The following is a 27822-nucleotide window of genomic DNA, read 5'->3' on the forward strand; positions in this document are numbered from 1 at the left end:
AATTTTTGCAATATTTTTTTAATATCATCCTCGGCCAATAGAATTAATCAGCAATCAACCCACTTGTTTTCTCAATACCTATGTGCTCATGTTGGTCATATAGGGCACAGGTTCTCAAACTCGGTCCTCAGGACCCCACACAGTGCATGTTTTGCAGGTCTCCTCACAGAATCACAATTTAAATAATGAGCTTCACATGTGGACCTTTAAAAATGTGTCAGTGAGTAATGAATACACCTGTGCACTTATTGGGTTACCTGCAAAACATGCACTGTGTGGGGTCCTGAGGACCGAGTTTGAGAACCTCTGATATAGGGCATTCAGTACAAAATAACAATGTTTCATTGGCAGAACCAACTGTCTTTTCATTCAACCATCTCTGCAGATTAATTCCCTATAGATGATCTCTCCTCTGACCATCAGAAATTCATTCTGCCTTTGCAGTAAGATGGCTTTTTCTGTATTGAGGGTCTTTGGCCCCAACCTCTAATTGGGGTAAATTTATTAACATGGGAGTTCTAGTTAAGATGGGATGTTGCCCATAGCAACCAATCACATTCTACTTCTCATTTATCTAGCACCTTCTAGAAGATAATACCTGGAATCTGATTGGTTGCTATGTGCAACATCCCATCTTAAATAGAACTCTTTACCATACAATGGACTGATCCTAGGGACAGATCTTCCTTTTGATCACTCTTCAGCTGTTTCCTACTGATCTTCGGATCACCCAACTCAAACTAATTCCGCCAGCAATACTGCTTGGGCAGTACAGCTTCTGATACTGCTAATTCAGTAACATATTCTCTCACAGGCAGCACCACCACTCTTCTTTCATGGCACATACCCATTACTTCCGGAGCAGGCACTTCAACCCACTCTTCTTTAGGCAATTCAGCATGTCTTCCATCCAACCTGGACAAAGCATCAACATCAAGGATTCATTTGTCAGGTCGCGGAACTTTAGCTTGAAGTCATGCACAGCCAAAGATGCCAGCCATCAATGTCCTGTAGCATCCAATTTTGCTGTATTATTTATGTATGCCAACGGATTGTTGCCAGTATTGACTTCAAACATAGCACTATACAAATAATTGTGAAGATGGTCAACAATGGCACATTTCAAAGCCAAGAATTCCAGCTTGTGCACAGGGTAATTCTTATCGCTGGGTGATAGGCCTCAGCTCACATAGTCCACAGGCCTCATCTGGCCCCCTTGTTCTTGGTAAAGTACTCCTCTCAGTCCATCAAATGATGCATATACGTGCAGAATGTGCGCAGGTCTGGGTTCGCATAGGCGAGTACTGGAGAATTTGGAAGGCTCTCCTTCAATTTCTTGAGTGCCGTTTCACACTTCTCTGATCTTTCCCCAAATGGGAAATTAACACGAAGAATGTGCATATTCTCATGATGGATCATCAGCCCCTTTAATAGAAAGTACCCTTTGTTTAATTCTGTTAAAGACTTGGCTTATATAGAATATCCTGGAACAAATCTTCTGTAGTACCCACAGAACCCTAGAAAAATACTAAATTCTTTTAGTTTTGTAGGCCGTGGCCACTCAGCCACAACTTCCACCTTGGCTGGGTCAGTGGACATACCTTTTCTGCTGACAACATGCCCGACATACTTTACTTGCTTATGGCATAGTCAATACTTTTCTAAAGACAGCTTTAGCCCTTTACTCTTCAATCAGTCAAGTACTTTGAGCAACCTCTCATTATGTTCTTGTAGAGTCCTCTTGAAAATTGTTAAGTCATCCAGATACACGATTGCTTCATAAAAATGTATGTGTCATCCATGCATCTCTGGAAGGAAGCCGGGGCCCCTTTAACCCCTGTGGCATTTTCTTGACCTGAAAGAACCCTTCAGGGCAGATGAAGGCTGTCTTTTCAGCATCTTCTGGACTCATCAGAATCTGGCAGTACCCATTCCTGAGGTCTAGCGCAGAGAACCATTTGCTTCCTTGCAGACAGTCAAGTGCCTCATCAACTTTTCCCTCTCCTTCAAACTACACATTCAGCACCACTAACAAACATGCTGTTTTCATCTCAAAAACATATCCAGGAACAGGTCCTTTCTCACCCAGGATGCTACTAAGACCCTTATCCACTCACTGGTCATCTCTAGGCTGGACTATGTAATCTGCTTCTATCTGGCATCCCAGAAAAATGCCTCTGTCCACTGCAATCTATTCTCAGTGCTGCAGCCTGGTTCACATTCCTCACCAAACACACTATGTCCACCTCCCCTCTCCTACAGGCCCTTCACTGACTTCCCTTCCCATTCAGAATACAATTAAAGCTTCTCACACTCACTTACAAATCCCTCACCCACTACTCTCCCATTTACATCTCTGACCTTATCTCCCTTTACACTCCCACCTATCCTCTTCGAGGAAAGGATTTACTTTAAACTAGTGGTGAGATACATACCAGCTCACACCTCAACATAACACAAGCATAATTCAACATAACACACGCCAACCGGCATGAATCAATTACAGCAACATGCTGAAACTAATATAACACAACTTGTGTAACTGTAATAACAAACTGCAGGTAAAGTACGCACTGGGACTGGCGCCCAGCATCCTCTACGGACTGGGAGAAAAGGATTTACCGGTAGGTATTAAAATCCTGTATTCTCATACGTCCTAGAGGATGCTGGGGTCCACTTCATGACCATGGGGTTTATATAAATAACTGGCAATATACCAAAGCTCCAGTATGGGCGGGAGAGTGCGGATGACTCTGCAGCACCGATTGACCGAACTTGAGGTCTTCATCGGCCAAGGTGTCAAACTTGTAGAATTTTGCAAATGTGTTTGACCCCGACCAAATAGCTGCTCAGCAAAGTTGCAATGCCGAGACCCCCCCGGGCAGCCGCCCAGGATAAGCCCACCTTCCTAGTGGAATGGGCCTTCACCGACGTCGGTAACGGCAATCCAGCTGTAGTATTAGCGTGCTGAATCATACTTCTGATCCAACGCGCAATAGTCTGCTTGGAAGCAGGACACCCAATCTTGTTGGGAGCATACAGGACAAACAAAGACTCTGTTTTCCGTATTCGAGCTGTTCTAGCGACATAAATCTTCAAAGCCCTAACCACATCTAGAGACTTTGACTCAGTGAACACGTCAGTAACTACTGGCACCACAATAGGTTGGTTTATGTGGAAAGATGAAATTACCTTCGGAAGAAAATGTTGGCGAGTCCTCAACTCTGCCCTATCTTCATGGAAGATCAGGTAAGGGCTCTTGTGAGACAAGGTCCCCAATTCAGACACCCGCCGCGCGGATGCCAATGCCAAAAGCATCACCACTTTCCAAGTGAGAAATTTCAACTCTATCTCTTGAAGAGGCTCAAACCAATCTGATTGAAGGAACTGCAACACCACGTTAGGGTCGTATGGTGCCACTGGAGGCACAAATGGAGGCTGGATGTGCAGAACCCCTTTCACGAAGGTCTGAACCTCTGGAAGAGAGGCCAATTGTCTTTGGAAGAACACTGACAAGGCCGAAATCTGGACCTTGATTGATCCCAATCGGAGGCATGCCTCCACACCAGCCTGCAGAAAATGGAGAAAACGTCCCAACTCAAACTCTTCCGTAGGAGCCTTCTTGGATTCACACCAAGACACATATTTTCTCCAAATACGGTGGTAATGTTTAGACGTTACTCCTTTCCTGGCCTGAATAAGGGTGGGGATGACTTCCTTGGGAATACCCTTTCGGGCTAGGATCCGGCGCTCAACAGCCATGCCGTCAAACGTAGCCGCGGTAAGTCTTGATACACGCATGGTCCCTGCTACAGCAGGTCCTCGCGAAGAGGAAAAGGCAGAGGATCTTCTATGAGCAACTCCTGAAGATCTGGGTACCAAGCCCTCCTTGGCCAGTCTGGGGCAATGAAGATCGCTCGAACTCTTGTTCTTCTTATGATCCTGAGCACTATTGGGATCAGCGGAAGTGGAGGGAAGACATACACCGACCGGAACACCCACTGGGCCACCAGCGCATCCACTGCTATTGCTTGAGGGTCTCTCGACCTGGAACAATATTTGTGAAGCTTCTTGTTGAGATGAGATGCCATCATGTCTACTTGAGGAATTCCCCAAAGATTTGTCACCTCTGTGAAGACTTCTTGGTATAGGCCCCACTCTCCTGGATGGAGATCATGTCTGCTGAGGAAGTCTGCTTCCTAGTTCTCTACTCCCGGATTGAAAATTGCAGACAGAGCCTTTACATGTCTTTCTGCTCAGAGGAGGATCTTCGTCACCTCTGCCATTGCCGCTCTGTTTTTCATTCCGCCCTGCCTGTTTATGTATGCGACTGCTGTTACATTGTCCGAAGGGATCTGCACGGGATGATCAACCGCTTGTTGAAGGCCGTTGTAAATGGCTCTCAATTCCAGCACGTTTATGTGAAGGCAGGCTTCCTGACTTGACCATTTTCCCTGGAAGCTTTCTCCCTGAGTGACAGCTCCCCAGCCTCGGAGACTTGCATCCGTGGTTACCAGAAGCCAGTCCTGAATCCCGAACCTGCGTCCCTCTAGTAGGTGAGAACTGTGTAGCCACCACAGGAGTGAAATCCTGGCTTTTGACGACAGGATTATCTTCCGGTGCATGTGAAGGTGGGATCCCGACCACTTGTCCAACAGGTCCCACTGGAATACTCAGGCATGGAACCTGCCAAACTGTATGGCCTCGTAGGCCACCACAATCTTCCCCAACAACCAAATGCACTGATGGATCGACACACTTGATGGTTTCAATATTTGTTTTACCATTTTCTGGATTTCCAGAGCCTTTTCCACCGGAAGAAAAACTCTCTGAACTTCTGTGTCCAGAATCATCCTGAGAAAAGACAATCTTGTCGTCGGTTCCAACTGTGACTTTGGATAATTTATGATCCAACCGTGTTGTTGGAGTATCGACAGGGAGAGTGTGATGTTTTGTAACAACTGCTCCCTGGATCTCGCCTTTATCAGGAGATCGTCTAGATAAGGAACTATATTGACTCCTTTTTGACGCAGGAGAACCATCATCTCCGCCATCACCTTGGTGAATACCCTCGGCGCCGCGGAGAGACCGAAAGGTAACGTTTGGAATTGGTAATGGCAATCCTGAACCGCGAATCTCAGATAAGCCTGGTGAGGAGGATAAATGGGAACATGCAGGAAAGCGTCCTTTATGTCTACAGACACCATGTAGTCCCCCTCCTCCAGACTGGAAATCACTGCCCTTAGTGAGTCCATTTTGAACTTGAATCGTTTCAAGTAGAGATTCAGATTTTTTAGATTTAGGATCGGTCTGACCGAGCCGTCCGGCTTCGGAACTACAAAAAGGCTTGAATAAAACCCCTCTCCTTGTTGTGACAAAGGTACCAGAACTATGACCTGATCCTGACATAACTTTTGGATTGCCGCTGTTACTGCTTCCCTTTCCGGAAGAGAGACTGGCAAGGTCGATTTAAAAAATCGGCATGGGGGAACGTCTTGAAAATCCAGCTTGTATCCCTAGGACACTATTTGCAACACCCAGGGATCCATGCCAGACAGAATCCAACCTTGGCTGAACAGTTTGAGACGTGCCCCCACCCGAGCGGCCTCCCGCAAAGAAGCCCCAGCGTCATGCTGAAGATTTGGCAGAAGTAGGGGTAGACTTCTGCTCCTGGGAACCTGGAATCGCTGTGGACTTCTTTACCTTTCCCCTTCCCCTTCCTGCAAAGAAGGGGGAACCTCTTGCTTTTTTGTATTTATTGGGCCGAAAGGACTGCATGTGTGGGTGATATGTCTTTTTTGCCGGTGCAGGTGCAGAGGGCAAAAATGTTGACTTACCTGCGGTAGCCGCCGAGACTAACGCATCCAGGCCATCGCCAAATAAGGCCTCACCTTTATATGAAAGAGCCTCCATATTTCTTTTGGAATCTTCATCCGCGTTCCATTGGCGAATCCACAACGCCCGCCGAGCCGATACTGCCATGGTAGCGGCTTGTGAACTCAAGAGTCCAATATCTTTCATCGCTTCTAGTATGTATGCGGCAGCGTCTTTGATATTCCCTAACTTAAGGAGTGTCTCATCTTTATCAATCGTGTAAATTTCTGATGACACGCTTTCTGACCATTTTTCAATAGCGCGACTCACCCACGTGCAAGAAATAGTGGGCCTGAGCAGCGTACCATTGGCAACATAAATGGATTTCATTGTAGTTTCCATTTTGCGGTCTGCCGGCTCCTTTAGTGAAGCCGTGCCAGCTGCAGGGAGAATTACCTTCTTTGTCAACCTGGACAGTACACTGTCTAACACAGGGGGTGTCTCCCATTTTTTCCTGTCCTCCACCGGGAAAGGATAAGCTAACTGAATTCTCTTGGGAATACAAAATTTATTTTCGGGATTCAACCACATCCCTTCAAAGAGAGTATTAAGCTCATGGGAAGGAGGGAAGGTGACCTTGGATTTCTTTTCTTTATAGAAATAAGCCTTCTCCTGAGGTACAGGGGTGGCTTCCGTGACTTCCAGCACTTCCCTTATAGCTACAATCAAATATTGTATATATTTTGCCAATTTATGATCTATCTCTCTGGAGTCACTATCGTCAACACAAGAATTAGTGTACGTGTCGGTATCAGTATTCACAATATTCGCAAATGGTCTCTTATGTGAACCAGAGGGGTCGCCTGCAGATGGAAGAACAGAGCCCTGAAAAATCACATCTTCCACACATTTTCTCCAGCACTCAGCATGAGATTCAGATTTATCTAATCTCCTATTGATATGATGTATACTATCACGTATTTCTTTCACCAATGCAGGCTCTTGGTGTGCCGGCAGCGCCACCACATTACAACTCTGTGTCCCTAAAATGTCTTCCTCCGGGGTGGAACTCCCTGCCTCAGACATGTCACACACGTGTACAACACACTCTCACAGACACACTGGGACTTATAGGGGACAGTAAAATCTGTCAGAGGGACACAGTTTAGGAGCAGCCAGGTCACAACACAGCGCCAAAGAAAAAATACCCGTGCCACGTACCTTGTACACAGAGACAACATCCCCGTGTCGCGTACTCCGTACACAGAAACCTTTAAGCGCTATTAAATTATGAACAATATGATTTAGCACCCAGGCCCCCCCTTTTGTCATCCTGATACTTGTTCAGAAGTGGAGGAGGACCAGCGTCTTCTCTGCAGTCTGTGAATGAGAGAAAATGGCGCTGAACAGTGTGCTGGCTGCCTGAGGAGCAAGCTCCGCCCCCGCAATGGCGCGTTTCTCCTCAGAGATTTTTCACATAATATTTATACTGGCGGGGGTAGGGCTGTGCCTTGGCATCTTAAGCCCCCTTTTATCCAGTTTACGAGGTTACTTGCTGCCCAGGGCGCCCCCCAGCGCCCTGCACCCTGCAGTGCCTGTGTATGTTGGGCAGCAATGGCGCGCTGCACTCCCGCCAGCCGCGCGGTACCTCAGCCATCACTTTACTTGATTGAAGATCTGTCTTCTTACACTCACCTGTCTTCTGACTTCTGGCTCTGTGAGGGGGGTGACGGTGTGCTGTGGGAGTGAGCATCTAGACACGGCTAGCATTCAGTTCCCTTCAGGAGCTAATGGTGTCCTGTCAGCCAGAAGCAGAGCCATGAAACTCTTCAGGAAGTTGGTTCCTACTTCTGCCCCCTCAGTCCCACGAAGCAGGGAGACTGTTGCCAGCAGTTCTCCCTGAAAATAAAAAACCTAACATAAGTCTTTTCAGAGAAACTCAGTAGAGCTCCTCAGAGTGCATCCAGTCTGCCTGGGCACATTTCTAAAACTGAGGTCTGGAGGAGGGGCATAGAGGGAGGAGCCAGTTCACACCCATTGAAAAGTCTTAAGAGTGCCCATGGCTCCTGCGGAACCGTCTATACCCCATGGTCATGAAGTGGACCCCAGCATCCTCTAGGACGTATGAGAAAATTAGAATATGGTATGGCTGAGAGATGCAGGGAGTAGATGGCGTGGCCGAGAGTCGCAGCAGGTAGTTAATGGTGTGACTGAGCTACACAGGGAAAGATGATGGTGAGAGATGCAGGGGAGGGATGATGGGTGTTGCTGAGAGATGCAGGGGAAATTAGATGATGGTGTGGCTGAGAGATGCAGGGAGTAGATGGTGTGGCTGTGAGTTGCAGGGGGCAGATGATGGTGTGGCTGAGATACGCGGGCAGAGATGATGGTGTGGCTGAGATATGCAGGCGGGTGATGGTGTTGCTGAGAGATGCAGGGGAAGAATGAGGAAAAAAGAAAGGGAAAGAAAAAGGATCTGTCTTCGGTGCACAAAAGTTTAAAATTTTACTTTTAATTGGTTATTTAAAATATAACACGCTCTAACTTTAGCGTGTTTGACTGATCAACTGATATGCGAAATATTACAAAACACACGAATAACATGTATGTGAAAATATAACACCATTGTGAATCACAAACAAAAAAGAAGAAAAAATATACACAAACATAAATTTGTTTAAAAACTGAGCGCCTGTTTCAAATCTGTCCTATTAAATAAATGTTTAATTATATATCAATCAATGCTGTCCTGTGTTTATTTGCAATTTTCGTTACACAGTAACATGATTGTCTTGGAACTGTTACTTTAATGTTTCTCTAGATGTCTTTTGGCAGAATGCCCAGACTCCATGGGATTTGGATACACACTATATGTTGCAATATTTAATGATACAGTATTCCTTGTGTCTCACAATATGCTGCAATCAGCTTTAAATAGGCTGTATTGCCCAGATTAATATCTCATCTAATATCAATCTAGGGATATAGAGTTTCACCATACCCTGCACAATCAGTATCAAATGTACTTCTTGTATAGTTTTCCCTTCCCTAGTAGCATAAAGTTCATAGAGAGATTTAGCTAACCTACATCACATAATTCAGTGATATAGTGTTCTTTTTGAACACACTATTCAATGCCTCACCTCTCACTTATAGTGTCAGGTGTCAAGCAAGAGCAGATATAATATCAGTCCACCTCTCACCTTTAGTGTCAGGTGTTAGGCTCAATTGTATCTGTGAACAGTGACGTCATTTAAAGTAAATAGAGTTATAATTAATCACTCTCTCCGTATAAATCCATATTAATTTTAATAAGTCTCATATTGTCTACACAAAATATTCACAATGTCATTCTATTAATACTGCGCAATATTGTTTGTATTTCAATCACTATCACCCCCCTCACCCCCCCCCTTTTTTTTATCCTATAGTCCTACACACACACACTAATATTTAATATGGATCAACACTATATACATTCTTTCACATCTTAACCAGCATAATAATTACCCACTTTCTAAATATATTCTGAGGAAAGAAAATTTACATTTCCCCACATCACTATCTCTCATTTATTCACACATATAATAATTTTTCATTAGGATATCATACACCCTATTATGGTATCTTTTATTGCACTAGGCACCTTTATGGGATCTCATAATTTGGGACATATTACACAAGTGTAATCATGTCATAGTATTATATTATGGCACATTTATGCACAAATAACATTTATGTATTATTTTATTAATCACTTTATATAATTATGCAATAGTACTATATACGGCTCATATCCACAATAAATAATAATCACATATAATTTTGCTAATTTATCATATGAGAATATTCTGAGACAGCTATGATCACACAATACTTATATATATCTGATCCAAAATACTAGCACCCAGGCATATATGTATTATGAACAATCATTATTCATTTTATTTTAATGAATTTAGGAGACGTATATACATATTATTAATGTGTACGTATATATAGAGTCCCCATGGATAATATTAGATTATATTACATTATACTCATTAACAGAAGCTTTCCATTCATACTGCACTACTCTATATATATAACAGGATGGATATTCAAACGTTCCCCTTTAAAGACAAACGTGGCTTCTCTTGCGCAGTATTAATAAAATGACATCGTGAATATTTTGTGTAGACAATATGAGACTTATTAAAATTAATTAATACGGATTTATCCAGAGAGAGTGATTAATTATAACTCTATTTACTTTAAATGACGTCACTGTTCACAGATACAATTGAGCCTAACGGACCTTGATACGTAATTAATTTAAATCTCCCGCGAGACCAACTGAATGGTAGCGGACAGCATAAAAAGATACTCCAGCGGCGGCTTCGGGTTACCCTGACGAAGCTAATGCGAAACGTACGTAGGACCTGAGCGTCCTACATACCTGTCCTCCGATCATATTATAATAGAAATGTATTAACAACAGACTAATAAATCACTATGTCTGTCATACAAGGAACTGTCTAATGCGATGCCGCTTGATCACAGTACGGCTTTGAAGGAGCGTTACGATTCAGCTACTATACACACTGCTGCATTAATTATATCACATTGTTTATACTCAGGCTTTGAGACGGCATATTTGTTATAACTAGACCCACGCAATTTATATATACTTTATGAATAGCTCCTACTACTTGATTACGGAACCATCATAATAGAATTTGATTATAGGATTGCCGGAAGTAGTACGTCCAGATTAATACTCATAGGCAGCCTATATATACTACATAACACTATCCGATCCCTCTTTTATGCTTTCTGGTTTGGTTACAATACATGCTTAATAAAATTGAATGATTTGAGCCAACCATATGATCCTGAGGTGTTAAAAATACTTGATATGGGGCAGTTTATGTACACCCCTATTCTGCATTAATTGATTATAAAGTGGAAAAATTTCTTCACTAAGCTCAGGATTAGGGACATCAGTGGTAGTGCATTTGGGTTTAAAACCGCTAACCTGACCAGCCGGTAGACGGCCGCAGCAGACATAACTGGCTTATGAATAGGACCCAGTAAATGTTATATTATTTGTGTTAATATTCACACTAATACGGTCTTTTGAATAATACACATCCATAGAGATCTTTATTTAACCGGCTGCGCAGTTGGTAATATAGTTTTGATAAGATATACAGCTCCAGTATATTCTTATGACCCTCTGATCATTATATCAGATGGAGATGATTAATAGGTACAGCGAACTTGATAAATAATATACTACTATCAGCTGTAATTCAAGCCGTCTATATCCCTTGTGTCTCTGATATTTTCTTGAAGGGGTAATATTGCATTATTTTATTATCCCAAATCTTGCACGAATTATTAATACATTATATATATTTAGATCTACAGTCTTCCCTTTACCCTTGTCACAGGTATAAGATTCGTTACAACAGTAACAGATACAGGATATGGGAAGTGAGAGTCGGACATAAAAATTATACAAAAATTAATATCTGACTCTGTGAGTATGAGATACTAGAGGCCTACCCCCTGCATCTATTAAGAAGACCTGCCATGATAAGTGAGAGGCGAATTAATAACCTACACAATATTGAACACTTATAGCAACATATTTGCAATCATATATGAGAGAGATATATTCCATAGCATTGGACTAACACCTGACACTAAAGGTGAGAGGTGGACTGATATTATATCTGCTCTTGCTTGACACCAGACACTATAAGTGAGAGGTGAGGCATTGAATAGTGTGTTCAAAAAGAACACTATATCACTGAATTATGTGATGTAGGTTAGCTAAATCTCTCTATGAACTTTATGCTACTAGGGAAGGGAAAACTATACAAGAAGTACATTTGATACTGATTGTGCAGGGTATGGTGAAACTCTATATCCCTAGATTGATATTAGATGAGATATTAATCTGGGCAATACAGCCTATTTAAAGCTGATTGCAGCATATTGTGAGACACAAGGAATACTGTATCATTAAATATTGCAACATATAGTGTGTATCCAAATCCCATGGAGTCTGGGCATTCTGCCAAAAGACATCTAGAGAAACATTAAAGTAGCAGTTCCAAGACAATCATGTTACTGTGTAACGAAAATTGCAAATAAACACAGGACAGCATTGATTGATATATAATTAAACATTTATTTAATAGGACAGATTTGAAACAGGCGCTCAGTTTTTAAACAAATTTATGTTTGTGTATATTTTTTCTTCTTTTTTGTTTGTGATTCACAATGGTGTTATATTTTCACATACATGTTATTCGTGTGTTTTGTAATATTTCGCATATCAGTTGATCAGTCAAACACGCTAAAGTTAGAGCGTGTTATATTTTAAATAACCAATTAAAAGTTAAATTTTAAACTTTTGTGCACCGAAGACAGATCCTTTTTCTTTCCCTTTCTTTTTTCCTCATCCTCAACCATGACATGATCTGTGGTAGCACCCCCTATATAAAAATTTAAGAATAATTGACATTATATTTCAATTAGGGGTTTTTCTTCCAAATTTTCCTGTGCAACGAACCATTCCCTTTCCCCTTTTCCTTTTAAGACAAGATGCAGGGGAAGACAAGATGATGGTGTGGCTAAGAGTGGTAATAGGAAGATGATGGAGGGGCTGAGAGACACAAAGAGGAGATGATAGTGTTGCTCAGAGATGCTGGTGGGGGGGCAGTGAGGCCAACAGATGCAGCGAGGAGATGAGATGATGGTATAGCTGTGAGATGCAGGAGGGAGTTGAGAATATGGCATGGCTGAAAGACACAGGGAGAAGAAGGTGTAGCTGAGAGACGCTGGGGAAGATAATAGTGTGTCTGAAAAGTACAGGGGGCAGATGATGGTGTGGTTGAGAGACACTGGGGAAGATGATAGTGTGGCTGAGAGATGCAGGGGGGAGATAATATGGTTGAGACACGCAGAGCATAGATGCAGGGGGAGATGATGGTGTGGCTGAGGATGCAGGGAGAAGATGATGGTGTGGTTGAGAGATGCAGAGGGGAGATGAGATGATGGTGTGGCTCAGAGATACAGGGGGAGATGGTGGGGCTGAGAGACAAAAGAAGAGATGATAGTGTTGCTCGTAGATGCAAGGGGGAATGGTGTGGTTGACATGGAAGGGGAGATGAGCTGATGGTGTGGCTGTAAGATGCAGGGGTGAGATGAAATGATGGTGTCGCTGAGAGACATAGGGAATAGATGGTGTAGCTAAGAGATGCAGGAGGAAAATAATAATGTGGCTGAGAGACACAGGGGGTAGATGATGGTGTGGCTGAGAGATGCAGCAGGGAGATGAAGGTGTGGCTTAGAGACATGGGGAGATGGTGTGGCTGAGTGACACGGTTTAGATGATGGTGTGGCTGAGAGATGCAGGGGGAAATGGTGGTGTTGCTGAGAGAAACAGGGGGAAGATTGTGGTGTGGCTGAGAGATGCAGGGGGGAGACAATGGTGTGGTGACAGATGCACAGCATAAATGATGGTGTGGCTGAGAGATGCAGGGGGAGATGATGGTGTGGCTGAGAAATGCAGGGGGAGATGATGGTGTGGTTGAGAGAATGGCATGGCTGAGACACAGAGGGTAGATGATGTGTGGCTGGGATGGAGAGGGTAGTTTATGGTTTGGCTGAGACAGAGGGGTAGATTATGGTGTGGCTGAGAGATGCAGGGGGAGATGATGGAGTGGCTGAGAGATGCAGGGGAAGATGATGGTGTGGCTGAGAGATGCAGATGGGAGATGAGATGATGGTGTGGCTCAGAGATGCAGTGGGAGATGGTGGGGCTGAGAGACAAAGAAAGATGATAGTGTTGCTTGTAGATGCAAGGGGAAATGGTGTGGCTGACAGATGGAGGGGGAGATGAGCTGATGGTGTGGCTGTGAGATACAGGGGGAGATGAGACGATAGTGTTGCTAAGAGACAGAGAATAGATGATGTAGCTAAGAGATGCAAGAGGAAAATAATAGTGTGGCTGAAAGAAACAGGGGGTAGATGATAGTGTGGCTGAGAAATGCTGTGGGAGATGATGGTGTGGATGAGAGACACAAGGGGGAGATGATGGTGTAGCTAAATGATGCAGGGGGATAATGGTGTGGCTAAGACATGCAGGGAGATATTGTGGCTGAAAGTCAGGGGGGATTTGATGTGGCTGAGCGATGCATGGGGGATGATGGTGTAGCTAAGAGACACAGGGGGATGATGGTGTGGCTGAGACATGCAGGAAGGAGATGACGTGTGGCTGAGAGATGCTCAGAAAGGGAGATGATGGTGTGGCTGAGAGATGCATGGGGTAGATGATGATGTGGCTTAGAGATGCAGGGGGAGATGATGGTGTGGCTGAGAGATGCAAGAGGGAGATGATAGTGTGGCTGAGAGATGCAAGAAGAGAGATGATAGTGTTGCTCAGAGTTGCAAAAGGAGATGGTGTGGCTGACAGATGCAGGGGGGAGATGAGATGATGGTGTGGTTGTGAGATGCAGGGGTGAGATTAGATGAAGGTATGGCTGAGAGGCACAGGGAGTAGATGGTGTAGCTGAGAGATGCAGAAGGAAGAGGGTAGTGTGGCTGAGACATATGATGATGGTGTAGCTGAGAGATGTAGCAGGGAGTTGATGGTGTGGCTGAGAGACACAGGGGAGATGGTGTGGCTGAGAGATGCAGGGAGAGATTATGGTGTTGCTGAGAGACACAGTGGGAAGATGATGGTGTGGCTGGGAGATGCAGGGGAGTTAATAGTGTGGCTGAGAGACACAGGGGAGAGGGTGTGACTGAGAAATGCACAGCATAGATTATGTGTGGCTGAAAGATGCAGGGGGAGATGATGGTGTGGCTGAGAAATGCAGGGGGGAGATGATAGCGTGGCTGAGAAATGCAGGGGGGAGATGATGGTGTAGCTGAGACACAGGGGGTAGATGATGGTGTGGCTGAGATGGAGGGCTAATTGATAGTGTGTCTGAGAGATGCAGGGAGGGGATAATGGTGTGGCTGAGAGATGCAGTTCATAGATGTTGGTGTGGGCGATACACGGGGGTAGATGATGGTGTGGATGAGATGGAGGTGGTAGTTTATGGTGTGGCTGAGAGACATAGGGTGAGATGATGGTGTGGCTGAGAGATGCATGAGAGAGATGACTGTGGCTGAGAGATGCAGAGGGTAGATGATGATGTGGCTGAGAGATGCAGGGGAGGATGATGGTGTGGCTGAGAGATGCAGGGTGGAGATGATGGTGTAGCTGAATGATGCAAGGGGGATGAAGGTGTGGCTGAGACATGCAGAGAGATGATGGTGTGGCTGAGAGATGCAAAGGAGGATGATGGTGTGGCTGAGAGATGCAGGGGGAGATGATGGTGTAGCTGAATGATGCAAGGGGGGATGATGGAGTGGCTGAGACATGTAGGGAGATGATGGTGTGGCTGAGAGACACCTAAAAAGGAAGATTATGGTGTGGTTGAGATATGCAGACAGTAGATGATGGTGTGGCAGAAAGATGCAGGGGGAGATGGATAATGGTGTGGCTGAGAGATGTAGGGGGATATGATGGTGTAGCTGAATGATGCAGCTGGGGATGATGGTGTGGCTGAGACGGATGGTGTGGTTGAGATGCTAAAAAAGGGAGTTAATGGTGTGGCCGAGAGACGCAGGGGGAGATGATGGTGTGGCTAAGACACAGAGGATAGATGATTGTGTGGTTGAGAGGCGCAAGAGGGAGATGGTGTGGCTAAGAGATGCAGGGGGTAGATGATGGTGTGGTTGAGAGATGCAAGGGGATGATGGTGTTGCTGAGAGATGCAGTGGGCGTTAAGTGAGGCTGAGAGACACAGGAGGAAGTTGATGTTGTGCCTGAAATACACAGGGGATGGGAGGTGATGCTGTAACAGAGAGGTGCACGGGGCAGGAAACTGGAAAGACAGGATACTGGATTGAAGGGGCAGGTGGCTGGAGAGACACAGAGGGAAGGCGGCTAGGGGTTATACATGGGGCAGGAGGTGACATGTGGAAGAGTCTGGTTGAACTGGTTGAACCTCTCTTGTATGATGATTACATTGGTTATATTCCTATGGGATTTCCTACATGAAGAGTGAATATCATCTGTAGACACTGTCTGCACAGGAGGATCAGTTTCTTCAGAGGTTCCCCATCGCGAGAAACCACCATAAGGTGTATTTGGAATGAAACGAAGAGGAATGTTCCCAGAGTGACAAGAAATGAGTGGCGTGTCATGCTGACATACAAGCCATTTCAAGTGGCCACACCCATTTTTTACATGCACTCCACTGGTCTAATCCCCGAGATATCTCGTAATGGTCTGCAAATATTCCAAAATTTTTACAAATTTAATATACAAAATATTTATGGTATCAATCATTTTGAATATGGGAGATTCAAACTGTATAGAAATGGAATTAAGTTTGGAATCTTATATGTAACCGATGATTAAAATATAAAATGTTGGTGTAAAAAATACAGTAGCTAACCAGAATACAAAATTATTATGTGATGCAATGTCAGGAACTGAGGAAGGGACCCCAGAGTTATAGTATCAGATGAGCTCTGTGATTAGTATGTGTGATCCTGTAACGTGTGTGTGTGTGTGTGTGTGTGACACTTTAAGGTGTTTTTGTGTGACCATGTAAGGTGGGACTATGTGTGAAACCTATCAGTGTTTCTCTGTGTGAGTTACAGCCTGTGTATTTGTCTGTGACTGTGTGCATGAACCGTAGTATTGAGTATGTGACTCTGTATATACAGTATGTCAACCTGTGTGCGTCTTTGTCCTTGAGGCTTTGATCTCGTGTGCGTAGGTGGATGTGAGCCATAGCATTGTGTGTCACTCTGTGCATGACCATATGCATGTATGTATCTGCATGTCTGTGACCCTGTCCAAATCTTGTGCATTTGTGGGTGTCTCTTAATTAAATGGGGGGTTGGGCATTAGTAGATTGCAAGGGGTACATGAGCTGACCACAGTGTGCCATGAATTACATTTATTTCATGAAGTGATGAGGTTAGGCATGAATTGATCTGGATTGAAGCTACTGAACTGATCTCGAGGGTGTGTGAAATTTATTTAAAGAGGTTCAATTATACCCATTTCACACCACCTGAGGCGGGTTGCACCTGGGAGTCTGACACATGATCTCTAAGCGCCGCCCATACACACACAGTGAATGGGAAACAGGTTGCATCGACCCGGCTCTCGCTCACACCGAACAGCGAGCCGGGTTGTACACTGTTCAACTCTGCTCGCTACCAGGGTTGAAATACCAGGTCGCTCGACCTGATATTTTTCCCCTGGCACCTTTCAGACTGCACATGAACATGGTTTATGCGTGCTCATGTGCCAATAACTTGTGTTCATAGCTGGTGGTCTGAAAGGGGCATAATTGACTCTGGAGAGCATCAATTGATGTTGTGAACACAGGATGGCTAAACATATTGGTGGGCTGCTGTTTCTGCAGTTCAAAAGGTCCCTGCAGAATGAGTGGCATTGTCTAATCATTTTGAATTTAGGGTGCTGTGGCTAGGCTGTGTCACCTAATCTCACCTCTCTGTTAACTACCTGGGTGAGTGCGTGTTAGGAGATCACTGCATACTGGGTCCTGTCCAGGTCTGCTGTAACTTACCATGGGTCCACGGTTATCTAGACTAGTTTTCTGCGCCTAGGCACAACATGACTTATTAGCAAAAACCCTTCATCTATTGTTCTCAACTGCAATACAATACAGAGAACAATACAGCAGGGGATTAAGTCATTACAGCAGGGGATTAAGGGGGTAATTCCAAATTAATCGCAGCAGGATTTTTGATAGCAATTGGGCAAAACCATGTGAACTGCAGGGGAGGCAGATATAACATGTGCAGAAAGAATTAGATTTGGGTGGGTTATTTTATTTCTGTGCAGGGTAAATACTGTCTGCTTTATTTTTACACTGCAAATTAGATTGCAGATTGAACACACCCCACCCAAATCTAACTCTCTCTGCACATGTTATATCTGCCTCCCCTGCAGTGTACATGGTTTTGCTCAACTGCTAAAAAATTTCCTGCTGCGATCAACTTGGAATTACCCCCTAAGTCCGACTGGCCAGTCTCAGTTAATCCTATTAAAGGTCAAGATAAATGTGGACCCATCTGTATGCCAAACTCTGACACAAACTGAGCTAAGGGTCCCAGGACATCATAATGTTTTTAGTCAAGGGATAAAATAAATAAAGTATCTTGGATATACTATTGACAGATCATTGATTAAGCCCCAACTTGATAAAATTGAGGCAATACAACATTAAGACCCCTAAATAAGAAGCGGTTGAGAGCGTTCTTAGGAATCATGGGGTATTATAGAAGGTTTATACCCAATTTTGCCACCATTGCAGTCCCACTAACAAATAAAGTTATGGTTAAATGGAGTCCTGAAGCAGAAAAGGCTTTTCATGAGCTGAAGGTAACATTGTATACCCAACCAGTGTGATGATGCCTGATTTTCAAAGGGAATTTGTTGTGCAAACTGATGTATCGGATGTAGGGATAGGTGCACTCCTGTCCTAGAACAAAGAGGGTGAAGTACATCCCCTTATTTACTTAAGCAGAAAGTTAAATATACATGAGAGAGACTATGCCACTGTGAAGAAAGAAGCTTTGGCAATAAAGTGGGCATTAGAAATTCTCAGGTACTACTTGCTAAAAGAATATTCAGCCCAATTAAAATGGATGTCTGAGAATAAAGAGAGCAATGGAAGAATAAGAAGGTGGTTCTTGGCATTGCTAAACTTTCAATCTTCAGTAGAGCACAGGCCAAGAAGCCAACTTGCCAATGTCGACGCTTTGTCTCATATGTTTTGTTTGGGAACTGTACAGGTCGAAACAAACGGGGGATATGTCATAGAAGTGCTGGGAAAGTGATAAACAGGAGATATGTTTGACTTAGGTTTCTGGACTATGGCCCTCATTCCGAGTTGATCGGTCGCAAGGCGATTTTAGCAGAGTTGCTCACGCTAAGCCTACGCCTACTGGGAGTGTATCTTAGCTTCTTAAAATTGCGACCGATGTATTCGCAATATTGCGATTACAAACTACTTAGCAGTTTCAGAGTAGCTTCAGACTTACTCGGCATCTGCGATCAGTTCAGTGCTTGTCGTTCCTGTTTTGACGTCACAAACACACCCAGCGTTCGCCCAGACACTGCCCCGTTTCCCCGGCCACTCCTGCGTTTTTTCCGGAAACGGTAGCGTTTTTTCCCGCACGCCCATAAAACGGCCTGTTTCCGCCCAGTAACACCCATTTCCTGTCAATCACATTACGATCGCCGGAGCGATGAAAAAGCCGTGAGTAAAAATACTATCTCCATTGTAAAATTACTTGGCGCAGTCGCAGTGCGATTATTGCGCATGCGTACTAAGCGGAATTTCACTGCGATGCGATGAAAAATACCGAGCGAACGACTCGGAATGAGGGCCAATGTATTTTAAACCCCCAGACTTGCTAAACAGACTTGATTAGAGTCTGGGCTTTCAGTAAAACCAGGAAATGGGTCCTGGGGGTGTGGATGTGTGAGAGAAAGGAGACCTCCATCCACAAGGCCAATTTTGAGTCTTTAGGCCTTAAGCCTGAGAGCTGGAAAGTTTAGTGCCTGCATGTGTAAGAGGCTCATGAAGACTGTCTCAAGGTTTGGCTCAGGGACTGACTACCTGGGAAAACAGACAACAGGAATGTGCTGAGACTGTAAGTACGATGCAAATTCCTGTGTTTGTGGTAGGGGCATTAGGTCCTATCATCCTGAGAGAGGGAATATATTATGTTCAGTTAGTGCCCAAATAGGCTAGATTTATTTTTATGTTTTATATACTGCACAATAAAACTAGCAACAGCTAGATTGCATGAAAACCCTGGACTCGTGTGCGGTTATCCTGGCTTCTGTATGTTTGTAGGTGACCATCTACCCCAGGAGAGGGCACACCTACCCTGATCTCATCAATATATATATATATATATATATATATATATTCTATTATCAGTTATTTACTGTATATTGGGGGTCATTCCGAGTTGATCGCTCGGTAGCTAATTTTAGCAGCCGTGCAAACGCTGTGCGAATGCTTGTGCAGCAGAGCTCTGCAAAAACAGTTTGTGCAGTTTCAGAGTAGCTCTGAACCTACTCAGCGCTTGCGATCACTTTAGCCTATTCGGATTTGACGTCATACACCTGCCCAGCGAACGCTCAGCTAGGCCTGCATTTTTTCAGACACGCCTGCATTTTTGCAAACACTCCCTGAAAACGGTCAGTTGACACCCAGTAACACCCCCTTCCTGTCAATCTTCTTGCGGCCGTCATTGCGACTGGAAACTTCGTTAGAACCTGTGCACAACCACAACGGGCTTTGTACCCGTACGACGCGTGTGCGCATTGCGGGGCATATGCATGCGCGGAAATAACGATTTTTAGCCTAACCGCTGTACTGCGAACAACGGCAGCTAGCGATCAACTCGGAATGACCCCTATAATGCACACATATTCTGCAGTGCTTTACAGAGAATATCTAGCGATTATATCTATATAGACATAGAACAATGGATAATACAGTAAAATGCATTTAAAAAACCCATAAGTGTACAGTTCTTTAACGTACTAACAGCATATGTAACCAGTGCTATTTTTCTAGGAAAATAGGTTCAGGAACTGGGGGCAGGACTGATATGGGTGGTAATGTGGGTGGAGCTACAACTGGGGTGGGGCATCTATTGGTGAATAAACTTTCTTTTAAAAACACAGTTTAGGCTATTTGGGTGGCACCCGTTGATAGGATAAATGCTTTAAAGGGACAATGGGCCTGATTCAGGTTGGATTGCAAATTCTGCTAAGTAGCAGAATTTGCAATCCATGTGAACGCATGCTGGGGGCCGCCCATCGCAGGGCAAAGCTGCTCAGCATGCTGACCACCACTCCCACCCGATCAAGCAGAAATTGCGATTGCAATGATAGCAGAAATTAAGGTTGCTCGCCGCCATAATTCTGATTGCGGCTGCTGCGTGTGACGTCACGTAGCCACCACGATCACGCCCATGCAACGCCCCCCCCCCCCCCCGTTTCCAAGACACCGCCCCTTTTTGCCCGCCTCTGCAATGATCCGTTTCCGCCTAGGAAATGGAGCATTGCCGTCCCCCCCGCCACCTCGTGACCAGCCCCAATGTGCACAGATGAAACGCACTGCAAAAAAGCATGTGGTCTCACAAGGAAGGAACATATTAAGCCCCAGACAGTAAAGCCCCTGACACCACATTATGCCCCCACAGTAATGTCCGACACCAATTATACCCTCACAGTAATACCCAACACCATATTATGCCCCCACAGTAATGCCTGAAACCATGTTATGCCTCAGCTCCATCTGTACTGCACCGCACTACAGTACTATGAAGAATTTCAAAATAAACTACCAATTCCAGCAGCCCTTGCTGTGCGGTAGCAAAGGCTTCTGGGAGCGGTAGTTTGTTTTGTGTGTACAGTACTGTTAAGAAACTCAAAAGAAACTACTACTCCCAGCAGCTCTTGCGGCCGGGAGTGGTAGTTTCTTTTGCGTTTCCGCACAGTACTATAGTCGTGGGGTGCACTGCCGGATATGGCACGGCGGCGCCAACACCACTGACTGCTCTGCGAGTCTCCAGGCAGGTGATGTACAAGGGGGAATTTCAGGTGGGCCGCATTTTACAAAAGACCTTCAGGAATGGTGTTCCGGAGCGTTTCGGCTCAAAAATAGCCCTGTATGTAATCCTGCACACATTCATACAGAGAGCACTGTACAAAAGTATGGGATAAAGTCCCCACCTTCTACTGTTAGTATGGCCTCAGTTCTTGCATGTCCAAGGCTATTCCAGGCTTCACAGGTGAACTTCCCGGTGTCTTCTGGAAACACTTCCTGTATATACAGGCAGTACGTGTTCCCACTGTTTTCATAGTGGAAGTCTTCTGTCTCCTGAACTTCTTTACCATTATGGAACCAGATAATCTCCGCTGTTGGGTTGGCTGAAAAGCAAAATATGTTCATAAATACTACTGTACATAAAACCATATATGAGTGAAAACAGCTACATGTATTGTGGCAGAAAATACATTTGTTACCTGACACCTCCACTCTCATCACAACCTGACTTCCATCCATGACCTGGAGATCACTTAGACCTTTCACAAAGACTGGAGCAAAATGCTCATCGGGAGCAGGTGCTCTAGAACCTTCCAGCATTAAGGATGACTTTTTCTCTGTAAAACAGTAAGGAGAATAGAACGAAATGAGGTGGGTGAAGTCCCCAATAAAATATCTGCAATTCAGAGAAATACACCCGTTCGGAGCCTATTAAGTCATAGACAGTAACATAATGCATGGTTTCCATTTTCTCTGAACACTGTCCCAATGCACATTTCTTGATATCAAAAAGGAAAGGTTACCTATAATTTTCGTTAAGTGTGAGATCAATTGTTTCCACAGGGAAGTGTTAGCTGTGATTAATCATAGCCAAGTCACAAAGAGTTTTTTTTTTTTGGAGTATTATATTTCTATTTTTATTAGATTGTTTTAAATAAACATTAAAGACAAAGGAAACACAAAACCAAGAGAACTTGTAGTGTTGCAGAATTTTAAACCAACAAAATTACATATTAAGCCACGTCCCCTGCATTACTGGGGCCTGGGCAGGCTCCTCCCTCTCAATACATCACCGTCTGCCTCCGCGAGTCAGTTTACAAAGCCAAAGGACAGAGGAAACAAGGTCACAGAGTACCAGCTCCTGCTCAGTGACCCGAGCCAGGTGCTACACAAACAATGAAGTGCAGCACTGCACTCGGCACCTGTCACCATGTACAAGCCAGCACTGCAGGCAAAAATGTCTACGGGGCAGCCCGCATCTCCCGGACCCCCCACCACCACCACCACCACCCCCGAGTGAATGAAACAGTGGACCCATGAAGTTATGGCGACACCACTTTTTAGAATTCACTGCACCAGGTGTGAGAGAAAGACAAATACACACACACACACACACACACACACACACACACACACACACACACACACACACACACACACACACACAAAATAATCTGTCTGCTAGTTTGGCACCCTTTAACTACTGGGAAGGCCAGGGAAGACGTCGAGTGTCCACCATGATATCCGAGTGGGACACTGGAGACATTGGGGATGTCCCAAAGCTGTCCACAAGCAAGGGGGCGCTCCTGTGCTGTAGACAACACACTATGCCCAAAACTAGGATCACTAGATGCAAAGGTTTTAAATTATGAAATTTAATGAAAGTGTGTGCGAAGGACCAGGTTGCAGCCCTGCAAAGCTGTGCCACTGAGGCACCCCGCTGAACCACCGAATAGGTCCCCACCAACCTGATTAAATGAGCTCCGAGTCCGGAACAGGCTGCCCTGCCAAAATGCCTGGCAAATGACCTCTGTCATCCAATGGGCAATGGCCCCAGGAGCTGGCTGGCAAATTTTATCCTGGTGGGCAGGCCAAAGCACCGGCCATTAATGGCCCAGCCTTAAATGATGTTTAATATAATAGCCACACTCTGCCTCATTATGGCAATAGTCAGAGTGCAGTAAACCCTGCTATGCAGCCCAATTACTGCAGAGAGCTGGCCTAGAAATCATCAAGTTGCAGTGTGCTCTTGCATAGCAGTGGCTTCGGGTTATAAGAGCTGCGGCCATATGTGCATAAATCAGCCTGTTTGAGAGAGAAAGCAGGTAGAGGATGAGAGACTGAGCAGTGAGCAGCGTATACAGGGAGAGAGAAAAGGAATAGGGGAAATGGGAAGGAGGGGAGGGCGAGAGAGAGAGAAGGAATAGGGGAAATGGGGGAGAGAGGGGACGGAGGAAACAGAGCTGTAACTAGACATCATGGTGCCCTGTGCCAGAAAGTGAATTGGTGCCCCCTACCGCCATTTCCCCCCCCCCCCTTTCCCCCCACACACAGTTAAAATATGGACTTAGCACGCCAGAGGTGCATGTTAAAAACATAGGGGCATGGCTTCATAGGAAGGGGCGTGGTCACAGAATAGTACCAATACACATTACACCACGTAGTAGTACCTCTTATACATGTTACGCCACAGTAAAGCCCCTTACACACATCATGCCTGATAGAGCCCCTTACACACATTTTAAACCAGGCAGAGCCCCTTATACACATTATGTCAATGTAGAGACTCTGTGAGACTGCGACTGAGAGCACTGACTTGCTTATCAGCACGGGAGACCCGCGAGTATGCACCTCCGTAATCGGGTGAGCTCTGTTGTACTAGTGAAAGTACAAGCTGTCTGAAGGTGCCATCCGCTGGCCAATACACTGAAAATGGGACTGGCCTGGGGGGCATCTGGCACTCTGCCCAGTCCGCCACTGAATGGCCCCTCCTATATATGTTGTAGAGCATGAAGAAAACATCAGTGCAACATAGCTCTTTAGTCCTACCGACATATTCCTGAAGCATGCGCCCAACGTAGGAATGCCTCCAAATCACCTGACTCCCACTCCGGTATAGGGGGCACCACTATATCCTTGTTATTGTTACGTTCTTTGTGCTCCGAACGAATTATATGGAGTGGTAAGTCCCGAGCACAAGAACGTGACGCTGAAATGATGACTTGGTATAAACAATAACCCCTAGCAACCTAACTCCGTTGTTTCACCCGCGTAGTCCGTCTACGCCTGCGAGAATAAGTGTTCTTGGGCCCACGGCAGCCGCGTTTGGAGGGCGGATTAGGTCTGCCCAACTCCGATGCCCCCCGGTCTTAGTATGGGACAAGGCGTAAACGGAGACGGGATGATAACAAGGGGACCTCTAACTAAACACAAAAAACTGAGCTAGGGGCTACTTCAGAACAACAAACTAAAGTATGTGCGGCACGGCCGCCAAAGGGAAAGAAAACCAAGGTACGCTATCCAAACCCTACACGGCACCGCCGTATACCAGGAAGGACAGCTATGGCGGAACACCTCCGCAAAAACACCAAAAGGAACGAGAATAAATGGAATTCCACGGCTCAGGCCGCAAGGCGCGGCTGAAGGCCGCTACTCACAACACCGGGAACAACCGTAAGCGAACCGGAATCTTCGGATCTCTAATGCAGGAGATGACCGGCAGGAAGGCAGGGAGAAGTACAAGGATTTGCTTCGGACACCAGGAGTCAGGACCACCGGAACAAGATGACTGGATACAGAACACCGGACAGGGAATTTTCTCCAAAGCAAGAACAGCTCACAGGAAGCTATCACCGGCGTCTGTGTAATGCACAGAGACAGAATATAACAGGGAGCCCTCCAATGGCTATAGAGAACCTAATTAGTGATGTCGTGCAGCTGCCTTGCTGCATGACTCAGAGTTAACAGGTGTACTTGATTTACATGGCAACGGGGAACGCGGTCCGCCTGTGGCGTCCCCGTTGCCATGGACCCGGCGGCTCGGCGCGCATGGCGTCCTAGTGTTGCCAGGGACCCGGCGGCTGAGCGCAACCAGCGTCCTGGCGTTGCCAGGCGCCCGGCGGGTCAGCGCGCACGGCGTCCTGGCATTGCTAGGCGCCGTGCGGGGAAACAGGGAGGCACGGCGGCCGAGACTGGTACTCGGTGAGAGCCGCCGCGCCTAACAGTACCCCCCCTTGAGGAGGGGTTAAAGAACCCCTAGATCCGGGTTTCTGAGGAAATTCCTGAAAGAACAACCTCTTAAGTCTAGGGGCATGTAAATCCTTGTCCAGGACCCAAGACCATTCCTCCGGGCCATACCCTTTCCAATGAACCAAAAAATAGAGCCGACCACGAGAAAACTTAGAATCTAAGACTTTCTCCACAAGGAACTCTTGTTGACCCTGAACAACCACCGGAGGTCTACCCTGGAAAGTCTTCCGAGGAACTCTCTTGGAAAATATATATGGCTTAAAAAGAGAACAGTGGAAAGTGTTGCCGATTTTAAGTGATTTAGGCAACCGTAGCCGAAAAGCCACTGGATTGACTTTCTTGACAATAAGAAATGGTCCAATAGATCTGGGTCCCAATCTTGCCGAGGGTTGTCGGAGCTTGATGTTGCGGGTTGACAACCACACCTTTTCCCCCACCTTAAATGTGCACGGGCGTCGGGACCTATCAGAAAAAACTTTCTCTCGGAAAGCAGCCTTCTTAAGGGCAAGGTGTACCTTTCTCCAAATAACTCTGAGACGGGAAGTTAAGGTCAACGAAGAAGCTGGACAATGAGGAGTAAAGGAATTGGCTCTAGGATGAAAGCCCAGGACCGAAAAGAATGGAGACTCCTTTGGAGGAAGAATGGCAAGTGTTATTATAGGCAAACTCGGCCAGAGGAAGAAAATCTGACCAATCGTTCTGAAGTTTGGCAGAATAAAGACGTAGATATTGTTTTGGTGACTAACACGTTCAGTCTGTCCGTTAGACTGTGGATGGTATCCAGATGTTAAAGAGAGTTTCATGTTTAATGAGGCACAAAAACGTTTCCAAAAACGGGCAATGAATTGTGGTCCCCGGTCTGAGACTATATCCACGGGTAAACCATGAAGCCTGAAGACATGGCTGAGAAACAGAACTGCCAAAACTTGAGCGGAGGGTAATCGGGGTAAAGCAATGAAGTGGGCCATTTTGCTAAAACGGTCCACCACTACCCAAATTACCCGGAATCCGGATGAAAGAGGAAGATCCACCATGAAATCCATGGAAATGTGTGACCATGGCCTGAGTGGAATTGCAAGAGGCATGAGTTGCCCGACCGGCAGAGATCGGGATATCTTGTGCTGAGCACAAACCTGACAGGAAAGGACAAATTCCCTTACATCCTTGGAAAGATTAGGCCACCACACCGAGCGAGAGATTAACTCCAAGGTTTTAGCAATACCCGGATGACCAGAAACCTTACTATCATGAAACTTAGCAAGGACAGTGCCTCTCAAGAACTCAGGGACAAAGAGATGATCAGCAGGAGTATCACTGGGAGCCTGCTGCTGAAGCTGGACTAGCTGTGTGAATAAATCCTGTGTGAGGCTGGCCCGGATGACGGATGATGAGACAATGGGAGTTGCGGAAGAGTGGTTATTGTGAGCAGGAAGAAAACAACGTGACAGGGCATCGGCTTTGGTATTCTTAGAACCGGGCCTGAAGGTGATGATGAACTTGAATCGAGTAAAAAACAGCGCCCAACGTGCCTGCCGAGGATTTAGCCGCTTTGCTGATTCAATATACTGTAGATTCTTGTGGTCAGTGAACACAGTAATGGTATGCTTCGCTCCTTCAAGCCAGTGCCTCCACTCCTCGAAAGCCCATTTAACTGCCAGCAACTCTCGATTACCAAAATCATAGTTGGATTCTGCGGAGGAGAATTTCCTGGACATGAAGGCACAAGGGTGTAACTCCAGAGACTCTGGGTCTTCCTGCGAAAGGATGGCTCCCACTCCAACCTCTGAGGCGTCCACTTCGACAATAAAGGGAAGATCTGGGTTAGGGTGTCTGAGTACTGGAGCTGAAACAAAGGCCTGTTTTAGGGCCTGGAAGGCAGACTTGGCTTCAGGCGACCAATTGGAAGGATCAGCTCCTTTCTTAGTCAACGCCACAATAGGAGCAACTAAATCTGAAAAGGCATGAATAAAACGCCTATAATAATTTGCAAAACCTAAAAATCGCTGGATAGCCTTTAAGTGAGTGGGTTGCGTCCAGCTTAGGATTGCCTGGAGTTTCTCTGGTTCCATGAAAACCCCTTAGGAGAAATAATATACCCTAAAAAGGACACCTCCGTGATGTGGAAATCGCATTTCTCCAATTTGGCGTACAAGTGATTCTCCCGTAACCTCTGAAGTACTAGTCGCACATGGACCACATGCTGCTCAGAAGACTCAGAATAATCAAAATGTCGTCTAAATAAACGACCACGAACTTCCCTAGAAAGTCGCGGAGGACATCATTAATAAGATCCTGAAACACAGGAGCATTA

At 45.4% G+C, this 27822-nt stretch overlaps 1 protein-coding gene across 3 annotated transcripts in view; it reads right to left on the reverse strand.

Annotated features, from left to right (window-relative positions):
* The window catches only part of MYLK (myosin light chain kinase), a 1073187-nt gene that overhangs the window by 442308 nt on the left and 603057 nt on the right, over positions 1-27822 (reverse strand). For all 3 annotated transcript variants that reach the window (XM_063934067.1, XM_063934064.1, XM_063934063.1), the window contains 2 exons: positions 21962-22099; positions 21668-21865 (listed from right to left, as the gene is read on the reverse strand). In XM_063934067.1, coding sequence (XP_063790137.1) covers positions 21668-21865; positions 21962-22099 — 336 coding nt within the window. The remainder of the gene's footprint in view (positions 1-21667; positions 21866-21961; positions 22100-27822) is intronic.

This window comes from Pseudophryne corroboree, chromosome 7 (assembly GCF_028390025.1).
Source record: "Pseudophryne corroboree isolate aPseCor3 chromosome 7, aPseCor3.hap2, whole genome shotgun sequence".
In the NCBI taxonomy this organism is placed as follows: domain Eukaryota; kingdom Metazoa; phylum Chordata; class Amphibia; order Anura; family Myobatrachidae; genus Pseudophryne; species Pseudophryne corroboree.